Source organism: Loxodonta africana, chromosome 1 (assembly GCF_030014295.1).
Source record: "Loxodonta africana isolate mLoxAfr1 chromosome 1, mLoxAfr1.hap2, whole genome shotgun sequence".
Lineage (NCBI taxonomy): Eukaryota > Metazoa > Chordata > Mammalia > Proboscidea > Elephantidae > Loxodonta > Loxodonta africana.
Genome location: NC_087342.1, coordinates 182129296 through 182142944, shown reverse-complemented (window position 1 = coordinate 182142944; position 13649 = coordinate 182129296). Strand labels below are relative to the sequence as shown.

General features: G+C 34.0%; 1 protein-coding gene across 5 annotated transcripts in view; it reads right to left on the bottom strand.

Moving 5' to 3' along the window:
* The window catches only part of KPNA5 (karyopherin subunit alpha 5), a 49228-nt gene that overhangs the window by 10815 nt on the left and 24764 nt on the right, over positions 1–13649 (bottom strand). For 4 of the 5 annotated variants that reach the window (XM_064290162.1, XM_064290185.1, XM_064290174.1 and 1 more), the window contains 6 exons: positions 12241–12340; positions 8440–8603; positions 6331–6409; positions 4408–4533; positions 3657–3784; positions 179–357 (listed from right to left, as the gene is read on the bottom strand). In XM_064290162.1, coding sequence (XP_064146232.1) covers positions 179–357; positions 3657–3784; positions 4408–4533; positions 6331–6409; positions 8440–8603; positions 12241–12340 — 776 coding nt within the window. The remainder of the gene's footprint in view (positions 1–178; positions 358–3656; positions 3785–4407; positions 4534–6330; positions 6410–8439; positions 8604–12240; positions 12341–13649) is intronic. The other variant, XM_064290196.1, reaches the window with a different exon arrangement.

Below are 13649 nucleotides of genomic sequence, written 5' to 3'. Positions count from 1 at the left end.
ACAATGTAAAAAAATAGATGAATAATGAAAATAAATTATTAGGGATATAAAATTAAGCTTAACTTATTTAAGAACATTTTAACTTTGACAAATAATTTTAAGTAACTAAAGGGGGAAAATTCCTATGGCAGATCATTAAGAATTGGCTATAATTATACATTTTTAACCGATTGCTTACCATATGCTTCTTCAATGAGAGCACAGTATGGATTAATGCCTATTCCATTCTGCTTAGATTCTTGTTCTCCAAGGCGTAAAATATTTTCAAGTCCATTTAAAGCCACTTGGACTATTTTGGAGTCCATAACAGTCAAAAGGTCACAAAGTGGTTTAATGCAACCTAAGGCTACCAAGTACCTTCAGAGAAATTAAAAAAATGTGTGGGGAAGGAAGACTTAAATACTGTTTGTAACAACGGCATGAAAATACTCTTCGTAGTGAAACTGTTCTATAAAAAAGTAAGTACTCCTATATATACTCAAACATTACAAACATTTAATTTCTCACATAAGAACTTGAAAACCTAATTCTTTATTCTCTTATCCTCATAATTTAACATAATTAGCACTAAATGGTATTATAACTACTACAAAACACGTACTTGACCTGCTTTTGCATGGCATGTGAGCATGAAGCCTAGTGGGTTCATGGATTTTTTTTTTTTTTTTTAAAGACAAGCCTATATACACACACCGGGGAGGGGTCATATGAGATAGAAATGAAGAGGGAGGAGAAAGGACATCTAAATCAAGAAATTTCTCACAAAACAATCATAACTAATGTTCTGAAATCTTTGATGTGTTTTAGAAGCACAGGTTTCTAGGAGTAAAACAGGCCATCTTGTGAAAACTTTCATAAATTATATTCAGAAAAATTATTCTATTCATTTTCCAACGCTTTGTCTTTTTCTAGTTGCCATTAGCTATTTTCCTAATGTCTATAATGCAAATGAAATAAGCTGCTGATCTGTTCTTCTAACAAAAAGTCCATACTAAGCATAAAGGTTAAAAATATGCTCTGAAGCCAGACTAACCCATTGCTGTTGAGTTGATTCCAACTCACAGGAGCCTGTAGACAGACTAGAGCTGCCACATAGGGTTTCCAAGGTTGTCCCCAACTTACAACGTATTTGAGTTACAACAAACTGCACTCACAACTGTCTGCTTTTTTGTTCTGGACATCTTGTTAGTAATGTGTATTACGTACAATGTTGCAGCACGTAATTTGTTGATGTCATCACTCTCAGATGTTTGATGTTATGATTTATAGACATTGATAATAAAAAGCAATAATAATGAAAAAAAAAGGTATTTGACTTATGTCAGAACCAATACAACAGACCTCTGTCATAAATCTGGGACTACCTGTAATCTTTATGGAAGGAGATTGTCACATCTTTCTCCTGCTGAGTGGTTGATGGGTTCAAACCACTGACCTTTCAGTTAGCAGCCTGTGCTCAACCACTGCACCACCAGGGGTCCTTGAAACCAGAATGCATGGGTTCAAGCTCAAATTTCAGTTCTTACTAGATGTGTGACCTTGGGCAACCTCTGTGCCTCACTTTCCCATCTTAAACTGGGGATAATAATAGTACCAACCTCAGATGGTTGTTGTGAGAATCAAATGAGTAAACACAGTGTAAACATCACTGAAGTCAGTGCCAAAATATCTGGGTTTAAATTCTGCTATGCTACTTACTAGCTAAGTGACCCAATTAACTGTGTAGGTATTAGGGAAATTACTCTCCCTAAGTCAGAATCAACTTGACAGCAATGGGTTTGTATTTCGTCTGGTTTGAGACTCAGTTTCTGAGTTTATTAAAGAAAGACACTAACAATTTAACAGATTTGTAATGATAATTAAATAAGAAAATGTACATTACATAGATTAGTATGTGGCATGCAGGAGGAATTGAACAAAAGTTTCTATCCCTCTTTTTTTAATAAAACGTGCATACTTCACTGGAGTACTTGCCATACACTGTACTGTAACTGATCAAAAATATTTACTGAATGAATAACTAGCTCACAGAGTTGTGAGACTAAAGGGATAAAATAAATGAAAATGCCTGATATATTATGGTACTCAATAACTGAAATGATTTATCTAGCACAACAACTGGCAATACTAGGCAGTCAACAAGTAATAGTAGAATGCATGCTGAACCAAATCTGAGATCTAGAAGTCCTTTCCCTATGTATGTAGAGTTAATGAAGTAGTTAAAATGGTTAGAAAAACTACTAACAAATTTAAGGAACAACACATGGAATAGACATAATTATCAAAATTACGTTTGAAAGGTGAGCAAATAAATTTTGGGCTCAAGAACAGATAAAATTAACACTAGGTTTAAGGAAAATGCAAGCTAAAACAAAGAAAAGGTTTTGTTTTATTATTGCTTACATTCATGACAAAAATAAAGTGGAAATATTGCTTAAAACAAAGAGATGGAATACAAAATTAAAAAGCAGATAGATGTTATCAATATACAGAGCTACGAATAACTCAAGAAAGCAAGATAATAGTGTAAAGTGAAGGCAATATAAAATAATGATCTTGAGCAACAGGTAGATTTCAAAATCCTGTGATTTGTAAAACAGCATTATAATTTGACTTCTTGCTTTATAAATTAAAAACCAAATCAAAGAAACATTCATTAGAAAATATTTCCTAAATAGTCACTTCAAGAAACCTAAAAAGTCTTGGGTTTCATGGAGGGATATTCGGAACAAGAAAATTTTGTAGGAAGTAAGGGTTTTATAAAGGTGCAGAGTAGAACTTTGCAAAGTGAGGGAAAAAGTGTAAACCATGTGATAAAAAGAGAAACTTAGGCATCAATACTGGTAATAAAAATTGTGATTATTACAAATAATAATGATAACAGCAGCTAACCTTAGTTGAGAACCTGATATTTAACGCACTGTGCTGAGCACTTTAAATGCATAAATTTCTCTTAATTTTCAAGATAGTACAAGATGCTGTGATTGAATCCATTAAGAAATGAAGAAACTGTAGATTTGAAAGGTTAATTTGTCAAGGTCATGCATCTTTTACTGAGAAATCAGGATTTGAAACCATGCTTACTTCAAAGTCCATGTATCTACTACTTATAGCTACCAAAATAAACAAACAAACAATAAGGCATAGATTTAAAAGGCTACCATAATAAAGAAAAACAAGATAACATCTAGAAAAATAAAGGTATGATACCATTCACAAAAAAGGCTAACAACTACATAGTAGAATATCACTATATAAACAAATGTCTATTTCCATTTTAATTTAAATAACTGGATATTCAAATGTATTAGCCCACTTCTATATAATAAAGGTACATGTCTTGTGATTTTAGTGGTTCAAAAGATATCAAACACCTATGATAGTATATCTTACAAGTTAACATAGACTATTCTCTTGAGACTTTTGTTTTTCCATAAACAGTCTGTCAAGAATGATGTCAATTACACTTTAAATTAAAAAAAAATTATAGACATATAATTGATATAATAAATGCTGTCATTTCACATTAGAAATGCTTATCAAGCTGACTTAGAAATAATGTTTTTGTTTCATCAATAAATAATAAGTATGTTTTATTTCAAAATTTGTCCCATTCATATTTAAAAAAAAAAAGTTTTCGAAGGCATGCAGCATACCTTATTTGTTCTGAAGTGCCTCCTGATGTTGCATTAGTTATAGCCCAAGCTGCTTCTTTTCTGGTGCGAAACTCCGCTTTCTGAAGAATCTCAATCAAAACAGGAAAAATATTTGCATCTATTACAGCCTGAAAAAAAGGAAAATGGTACAGCAGAATCACTGCAAATAGTATTTTAAAATAATACGAAGTAAAGATGTGTTGAAACTTAATGGCTTTAAAATGTCAGGGCTTTTGGAAATATCTTATTTCTACTGTGTCCACAAACTTCCACATATTTTTTCCCTTTTAAAAGAGGAAATTAGCTTTTTAAAGATAGAAGAACATAAATCTTAAAGATGACAAAGCACAAAACGTATGATTTATCAATATAGATAAGTAATCACTGACTCAAGGAGCTTCACAGGACCTCAATAAGTCAGTAAGTGCTTTTAGAGAAAGCTCACTGCCAAACTTATTTTTAACTAATGAAAATCAATCCTTTTTAAAGACTGATCATCATAAGTTAGGTACCATGCTAGGTATTTTTACATATAAAAGTGCTATTCTTATAAGAATAAAAAAAAAGAATACTATAGGTAAATTATTATTTTAGAGGAGAAAAGGCCATGTTCTTTAAAATTCCTTTAAAAAATCTTTTCAGAAACTTTTTTAGTAATTCACTTAAAAACATCACTGATAAAATACTGACTTCTGTCCAAACTGGCTGCTTAGACCTTCCTGTTCTATCCTCAGATCTGAAAGGTGCTTACCTGAATCTGAGCTCTATTTCCAGCAGTTATATTAGAAACAGTCCAACAGGCTTCTTTTTTAATTGACTCTTTTGGGCTACTCAGTAAGTGTAAGAGACAGGGTAATGCAGAGCAATTCAAAATTACCTAAAACAAAAGAAGTAGAAACAAAAAGTTTTATAACAAATAAACTATACAAAACTCTACTAATGAATTATTTAGAAATACAAAAATCACCCTGAAAGAGTGAATTAAGAGAAATTTTTCTCAAAGTAAAACTTAGGCACTTGCCATCTTCTACCCTCCTGCTGTTGCCAAAACTTGTCTAACGCTGGTATAGTGAAGTAGTGCCCAGTTTCCACTAAAATGCAAAAAAAAGCAGGACACTTAGATGTGCATCCTTCAAGTTTACAGCTACACTCAGAGTTCAACTATACAGCTATTTGAGGGAAGATCTGGTAACTCAAGTCAGCAACCAAACCTCTAGCTTTGCCATATGAATTAATGGAAAAAAAAAAAAAAAAGACTACACAGACACACACACACATATGAAAAAAGATTATGTATATATAGAAACAGTCTAAATATATTTAATTCTATAACCACTAAGAAACTTTAAGGTTTAGAATAAGTTTACTTATTTCATTAAAATTTTTATTGCTCTTCTTTTATAAAGAAGTAAATTCTGCTTTATCTCCATATATTCTTTATTCCATGGTAAGATTAATTTATGTACTTATTTTCAAAATACTCAAAAATGATTTTCATTAGATTAATTCACTTGGTAAAGAAATGTACACAACCATGCACTGGAAATTCAGCTGAAAACTACAGTGCATGTTTATGAGGCCATTTCCATCTAAATAGTTACTTGAAACGAATGATTATCAATTACTAAAGACCAACTAATAACTAAAGTATCTAAATAGGACTTTAAAGATTAAAACTGAAAGAAAATATGTAGGCTAAAATGAAAAGTATACTTTAGTTTCTATCTTCAAGAAAGGCTGTAACCCAAATCTGGAGTCAATCTTGGTATCACATCTTTTTTGTTATCTCACCATCCTCCAACACACACACACACGCACACACACACACCAGTACTTAGAATCACCAATCCTGGAAATGCTTCCTTGTCATTTTTCCTTCCATTCCTACTGACAATTTCATAATCCAGGTCTTCAACCTAATATAAAATGCCCTTCCATTTTCAACTCCACTTCTAACCTATTTCTAATCAATGAGCCTCTGACATTAACAGTTCCTATTCTAGTCAAATTCAATGCCTCTTAAACATTCCTCACACATTTCTGCCTCTGTATTTACAGTCACATAAACCTCAAGTTCTTTTCTACTTTCAAGGTCTAGCTCTAGTTTCAACTATTTTATGGAATCTACACAGATTTTACACATATTTTCTCAGCCCACTGGAATATTTTTTAAACGTTTATAGCACCTCTGACTGATTAGCTCACAACCATGTTGAATAATTTGCTATATATATCTTTTTAAATTCCCTATTTAGATTATGGAGCCCTGGTGGCGCAGTGGTTAAGAGCTCGGCTGCTAACCAAAAGGTTGGCAGTTCGAATTCACTAACAGCAACTTGGAAGCCCTATGGGGCAGTTCTACTCTATCCTATAGGGTCACACTGAGTCAGAATTCACTCAACAGCAATGGGTTTGATTAGATTATAAATTCCTCAAGAGCAGAAAGCCTATTTTGTACTTCTTTGCATCAGTAAAGGTCTAGGACAGTGCTTACATGTAGAAGTGTTTGAGGTTGATCACTTATAAAGAATACGCTTACTCTCACATTATAGTTTCTTGTACAATTATGGTTATGCAAAAGTACTGATTAATATGTAATCAAGTGGTATGAAACATGATAAACTTCTTAAAGCTCATTACGTTAACAATTTATCACATTAAAGTCTAAACTCACCTGTGTTTGAATATCATCACCAGTCACGATATTACCAACTGCTCTTAATGCAGGTGACACCACTTTATAATCATTGTGCCTAAAAATAATGAAAATGTGAACTTATATACAAGAATTTTAAATTTACAGAGAAGTAGCAGAAATAGTACAAAAACCTCCCATATGCTCTTCACTCAGCGATCTCATTCAAGTTTCACCAATTGTCCTAGTACTGCCTTTATAACAAAAACTGTAATGCAAGATCATGGGTTGTACCCAGTTGTCATGTCTCTCTAGTCTTGTAATCAAGAATAGCTCCTCAGTCTTCCCTTGATTTTCATGATCTTGACATTTTGAAGAACATCAGCCAGTTATTTGGGTTTGTCTAATATTTCCTCATGATTACAACCCAGGTTCTGTACATTTGGCTAGAATATCACAAGTGCTATATTTTTCCTTATACCCTGTTGGGTAGCACATGGTGTCTACTTTATCCCACTATAATGGTGCTGATTTTGGTTACTTACTTCGAATGGTATCTGCCAGATTTCTCCACTGTAACATTATTGTTTTTCCCTTTGTGATTATATTTTGTGAGGGGATACTTTGAGACTATGTAAAATCCCATTCCTTAACAACTTTAACTACTAGTTTTAGCATCTCTTGATACTTATTGTCTGAATTATTAGTAAGCGCTTGGCTGCTAACCAAAAGGTCGGTGGCTTGAACCCATCAGCCACTCCATGGGAGAAAGATGTGGCAGTCTGCTTCCATAGAGATTACAGCCTTGGAAACTCTATGGGTCAGCTCTACTCTGTCCTCTAAGGTTGCTATGAGTCAGAACTGACTCAACAGCAACAGGTTTGGTTTTGGATTATTGGTATGGTATCCAATGATGATCTTCTGATAACATCATTCCATCTATCTATTTATCTATACCTACCTACCTTCCTATTTTACTTAAATTAGTTACAACACATTAATTTATTTCAATCCATGCTCAAATTGTCCCAGGTTTGGAAAGTGGGAGCCCCTTCAAGTGGGCTTCTGTGTCTTTTTGACATTTCTCCATTCTCTGGTCACATCTTCCTTTCTGGGTTCATACTATTTTATCTCAGTCCTAGCCCTGGAAGAGATCATTTCTCCAAAAGCCTCAGGTTCCTTTAAGTGGAAAGTAGTGTTTAAAAACAAAGACTTGGGCACTCAGTGAACTTGGCGTGTTACCAGAGGGGTGTCACGGCTCCCATGCCCTTTCAAAGGGTATATACACACATACGCATTTACACATACATTTCTACATTTGTCTCTTTATGTAAAAAGCCATGAGTTCACGTTGATACCTCCAACCCTAATCTAATACCACAGGATTATTGTGGCTTCTCCCCTTCCATATTTATACCTCCATTCTCTGAAAGTAAGAAATCTGGCTGCCATTATCACAATCTCCCTGTATCTGGCCAATCTCCTGACCCAGCTAGGCTGCTATCCTATCATGTGCTGGCTCCAACTATCCTGGTCATCTGCTGCTCTGGCAGGGGCCACCCTCAGCTCTGTGTCCTGATCCCTCTATGGACCTACCTAACGGTTTTTTGATAAAAGAAGGAAGAAAGCCAATAAATGTTTTTTAAAGAAGAGGACAAAAAAGCTGTAATACCTTCTTAAAATAACTTTTTAAATTTTTTTGTGTAGAAAAGCCTTTCTTTTTAAAGTAGCAGTAACAGTTCAGCAAACAGAAATATTTTATCTTTAATACAGTGAAATAATAAATGACTTTCACTAGATGAACTTTTACACAAATTGAAATGAATAATTAACTAGACCATAGGTTCTTTGAGAGCAAGCCCTATGTTCTACTTCACCAACAATATCTTACACAGCATCCCGGCCTCTCTCATTATTTAAAAAAAAAAAAAAAAAATCACATAAAACCACATTCATTTTTTTCTTATTAGATATAAAATACAAGTTTAAGAGTCATCTCAGGATTGTATCTGTTCTGTAAAGTGTGAATTTGGTTTCTTTTCAACCCTTCCTAAAGATAGTGACTTTTGAGATGCTTTATGAGGCTGCTACTCCAATTGCTAAATTTAATACACAATCATACAATTATTTAGAATAAATTATAGTTACATTAAAAGTTCTACCAATCTTCGACAGACGCCAGAATCAATGACTGCCTGAATTTTATCATTGGGACCATCGGAGAGATAAGAAAGGGCCCAACACACATCTGCTAACACATCTGGATCACTGCTAAACAACAATCGGGACAGGACATTTAAGCAAGGTGAAACCTGGAAGGGAAGAAAAAAGGAAGTTTAAATTTTTTCCTATCTAAAAACAAGTTTCTTCAGGAAAGTATAAAAATTCATTTTAAAACTAAAATTCAATGCCATAAAAATACCAGAGGAATAAAAACATTCTATTTTTTTAAGATTATGATTAGATTTATGAACTTGAAACTGATTATGATTCCTATTAATCATATAATGACTAAGATACACTGATATGGTATCTCAAGATTTTTTTAAGAATAATGAAATATGTTTGAGATCCTATGTCTATACCTAAATTATACACACCCACAGCCCCCCCAAAAGGCATACCAAAACTGAGAGAAGTCAAAATGTTTCAGCTTTCAATTGAATATGATCTAACTTAAACAATCCTCATTTTACTCATGTTATTTTAATAGAACTTTATCAATCATTTGAGGAGTAAAAATGTAGAAAGTACAAAAAATACATTTCTGAAGGATCATGAAAAGGGTCACAAATGGAAGTCACTAAAACTGTATTTCTCCTTAATGTAACGAAGCCCTAAAACTTCAGCTAAAAAAAATACTACACAACAAGAGAGATTTTTAATCTCTCTAGCATTACACGATAATTAATTTAGTTGTAGGGGTAAACAAGTCACTTCATCTCTCTGAGACTCCGAAGGGCTGAATTCTTCCAGCCTTCAAATCAGACAAACCGAAGTCCAAACACTACTTACTCAAATGTTGGCTCTTTTTAGTGCCATGATCATTTTTAGCCAATGTTCCTTAATTTTTGTTTTTTAAATCAGCGACCTAACATATTCCTTACTCTCCTCAGATACTAGCTGTTAAATGTTAGACATGTCATATACAAAAAGTGTTAATGGCTTTTTTATGCTCTGATATTTTTAGACGCATTTTCTGTTTACCCCTGTTTACCCTTACCTTCTGTTTAACCTTCTGAAAATACTTACCTTCTCTGCTGTATCCCTCCTCTAAGGATGACCATAGGGTCCAGGTACAGAAGTCAGTTAGCTTACAAAAAGATGGCCCATCTCTAAGTTACTAAACACAATCTGCACACTAGATATTTCCCTAACAATCATATACCCACCTTTGCTGCCAACTCTTCCTTGAACAGAGAAATATTTGAAGCTTTTTTTTTTTTTTAAGCAAATACAAATTTCTGAGTTAAAAAATCAGTGTAGCTGATAAATATTTTCTTACTGAGTTAAAGTACTATAGGTTTCTGGTTTAAAAGAACAAAGTAAAATATGTCTGCCCCCATCATCTTCTCATAAACAAGGAAAAGAAGAAACAGAAATATACATTCCATTTTTGAAAGTGAATGAAGGAAAGGTAACTTGTAGAAGACAAGAGAAAGGTGGAGCCTCAATGTCTAAAGAGGAGCTACCAATAAGTAGGAAGCTAATTTGGTACCACCACCCTATCACAAAATGCCTTAGGAATCAAGAGACACCAAGTACCACAGACGGCAGGGGAGAGACACGGTGCTAAAACAGAGGGAAAGATTCAAAGTTTGAATAAGAAGTAGTTAAGAAGACTCTAGTTCTCTACTGCACAGATAGGCAACTACCACTCCCAATCTCACCAAAGACTGAAAGTTTATTTTAAGGAGAAACTGAGTAACAGAGTGAACCACAAAAAGTTAACTTTGGGATATTAGGCAGAGTGGAGGCTGAAATGAAGCACTGGATTGAAAACTAAGGAGATTAAGTAAAAGTCTACATACTGATTGGTGAAAACCTCCAGCCCTGTTTCAATGCCCAGCTCTCAGAGCGCCAGTGGCCAGGTATACTACCTATGCCACACTGCAACCTAATTTACCCACCTTCCAGTAGGAGACTGAAAAATATGTCTCTGGAGAAACGGAGTATTCCCAGAGAAGAAACTGGTAATTGGAGTTCTTCAAAGAAAATACCGTTTTGCTGCCCAATTACCCTACAATGAAGTCCATAATGAAAAGCCCCAACCACATACTCATTTCTTCCGATCAGCTTTTTAATGTCTCTCTCCTAAATATATCCAGACGGCCAACGATCACCAGAAATATGAGGAAAGCTTCCAGTAGGAAAGACGGAGACTAAAACAAACAAATGAATCATAAATAAAACCAAAAAAAGTACAAAAAAACTGAGACACAAGAAAACTTCAAACTATAAATCCTCAGATAAATAATACAATTTGCTAGACTCATAAAAGAAAAATACAATCCTACATAAAGATAAGTGGTTAGAAAACAAGAAAATGAAATGTTGGAAATATAAAATGTGATTGTGGAAATAAAAACTTCAAAAAAATTAAAGATAAGGAAAACCTCTCAGAAAATTTATATAACAAGTCTTAAGTCCTATAATGTTACACTATTCTGAGTTTGAAATACATAAGGTAAACAAAAGTGACAAAGATTTCTCTCTAAGCAGTTTACATTTTAGTGGAAGGTACTTCCTAAAATTAATATGCACAATAATAAGAAAAGCACATGTTGTGTTAGAAAGTACAAAGCACACAAAATCCTTTTAAACTGAATAAAGTATTGGCTGTAACACTATTGGATGCTCCCCTTGAGGAGCCATAAAGTACAGCTTACTCAAAACTTTTTTCTCTAAGATATATAACTATTAAATCAAATTTCTGGTTCAAATAATAATTTTGTTCCCTCTTTTACTTTTTAGCATACTTTACAATATTTTCAATCAGCTTCTTCATATTATCTACTTGTCAATAAACATAGAACACAGTAAGCATGGAAGTTGTGCAAAAGTTTTATGAACTATGATTGAACCTGTAACATGCTAGGGAGTATGGTAAAAGATCAAGGGTCCATGGTAAGATCAGATCTAGAAGTCATGGTTTTGGGTCAGATGAAGTGTGTTTAAATCATGAATACTTAAAACTGGAATGGTGAAAGTTTAAATGTGAAGGCATACTAATTCATATATCATCTTTTTTGCATTAGAGTTTATTATATTTTGTCCCCACACACTTTACAACTAGGGTTTTTTTTGTTTTTACTAAATTTTAAGCTTCTGTTAGTGCTGTATTCATTGCTTTAATTCACATAGACACTAAATGCCAAAGAAGTAAAATATCCTAAAAATTTATGCATGTAACTTTCTGTTATTGACAATGTAACGAAGACATCAGAAGTAACTTGGGGATTTATTCATAATCTACCCTTCTAGCAGAACAATATTAGTAGATGGGGAAGAAGACATTGCAACAGATAAAACGTACCATGGGAAAGCACAAACCACCCTGGGCTGTTACTTTTCCAATTTTACAAGTAACAGAAAACCTAGATGAATACTCTTAATCTTTTGGGGAACTTCAACATCCTATACATTAGAAGAACTGGACTACAAGATTTTAAAAGACAACTCCAAGTTACATAAACACCTAGCAACAGAGGTTGTTGTTTCTGGGGAGAGATGTGGGTTGTAGGTAGGAATGGAGGTAGGAGGGCAAGAAAAGGGAGACTCCCTTTTCACTGTACACCTTTTGAATTTTGTATAAGTGGCAAATATTGTCTAGTCAAAAAAGAAAATATTTAAAAAAAAATGAAGGCCATTCCACATCTAAAACTCTACTATAAAGAGCCTTAAAAGGTTACAGAGACAAATTTCTTAATTTGTGTATTTTATTCCTACCTTACTAAAGTTTGGAGGAGGGTTTTTGCCTCTACATAAATTTGAGAGGGCCCACACAGCATTTCTGGTTGTCGTAAGTCTGTTTGAATTTGTTAATAACCTGTCAAGAAAAAGAAAAAAGGAATTGTCATTTTACATTCATTTCTCTTCTTTAGCAATTTTCTATCACAGAAATTATCTTCGATATATTTTGAAAGGTGTTCAAACTGATCTGATGGAATAGGAAAACCCATAACCCACTGTTATCCAGTCAATTCCGACTCATAGTGACCCTATAGGATAGAGTAGAACTGCCTCATAGGGTTTCCAAAGAGCAGCTGGTGGATGTGAACTGCTGAACTGTCGATTAGCAGCCAAGCTCTTAACCACTGTGCCACCAGGGCTCGGAGAACAGGAAACAGGAGTCTTTAAAATTTATTACATTTTCAGAAACAAAAATAAACATATTACAGCTCTAGTCTTTTATTTAAATCTATGCTCTGAATGGATTCATAAAAAATAAACAAATATGTTCAGTTAAAATAAAGGCTGTCATGGGAAATAGACTTATTTATTTCTATATACTCTAAATAGTGTATTAGATTACTTCACTTGAATCATGAAAATAAATATATTATACAAATTCAGAAAGGAGGGAATTCAGGGTCAAATTAAATGAAGATCAACTGTTGAGAAGGGGAAGTTTTTTTGTTTTTTAACAGATTGCCTGTCTTAGTATTTTTGATCTGGTCCGCAATAAACTCTAGTATCTGCTAAGAAACTGAGCATCTGAAACACGTATTTTTGTTCTTAGCTTTTAAGGAGTTACTACTTACAAGTTTTTCACAACATAATAAATTACATTTTAGTTATATTTAAATTGGACTATTTTTTTTTTTTATCCCTCTAAAGAGGTAGTCCTTAAAACTTTTTGGTACTTGTGGACCCCGTTCAGACCACAATGGACTCTCACCATAGAATAAAGCACATGCACCAAAAATTGTGTGTGCAATTTCAGGAGTTTGTTCACCATTTAAAGACCTCCACAAACCTGCTAGAAGTATAGAAAACCAGGTTTAAAAGATCCCTATTTTGGAGTGATGTCAATGACAAGGGTGGAGTAAAAACTCTGGGGGCCCACCCCACCCCAGAAACACTGAAAAAATTAGCCAAAACTAGTTGTCAGAATCAACTTTATTGTAACTCTGAAGGTGATTCCGACTCATAGCAACCCTATGGGACAGAGAAGAACTGCCCCATAAGGTTTCCAAGGAGCAGCTGGTGAGTTCAGACTGCTGACCTTTTGGTTAGCAGCTGGGCTCTTAACCACTGTGCCACCAGCGCTCCCCTACAGGTATAGGGGTTAGGATTTACAATACATACCTTTGGGAGATACCATTCAATCTATAACATTCCACCCTTTGGCCCCC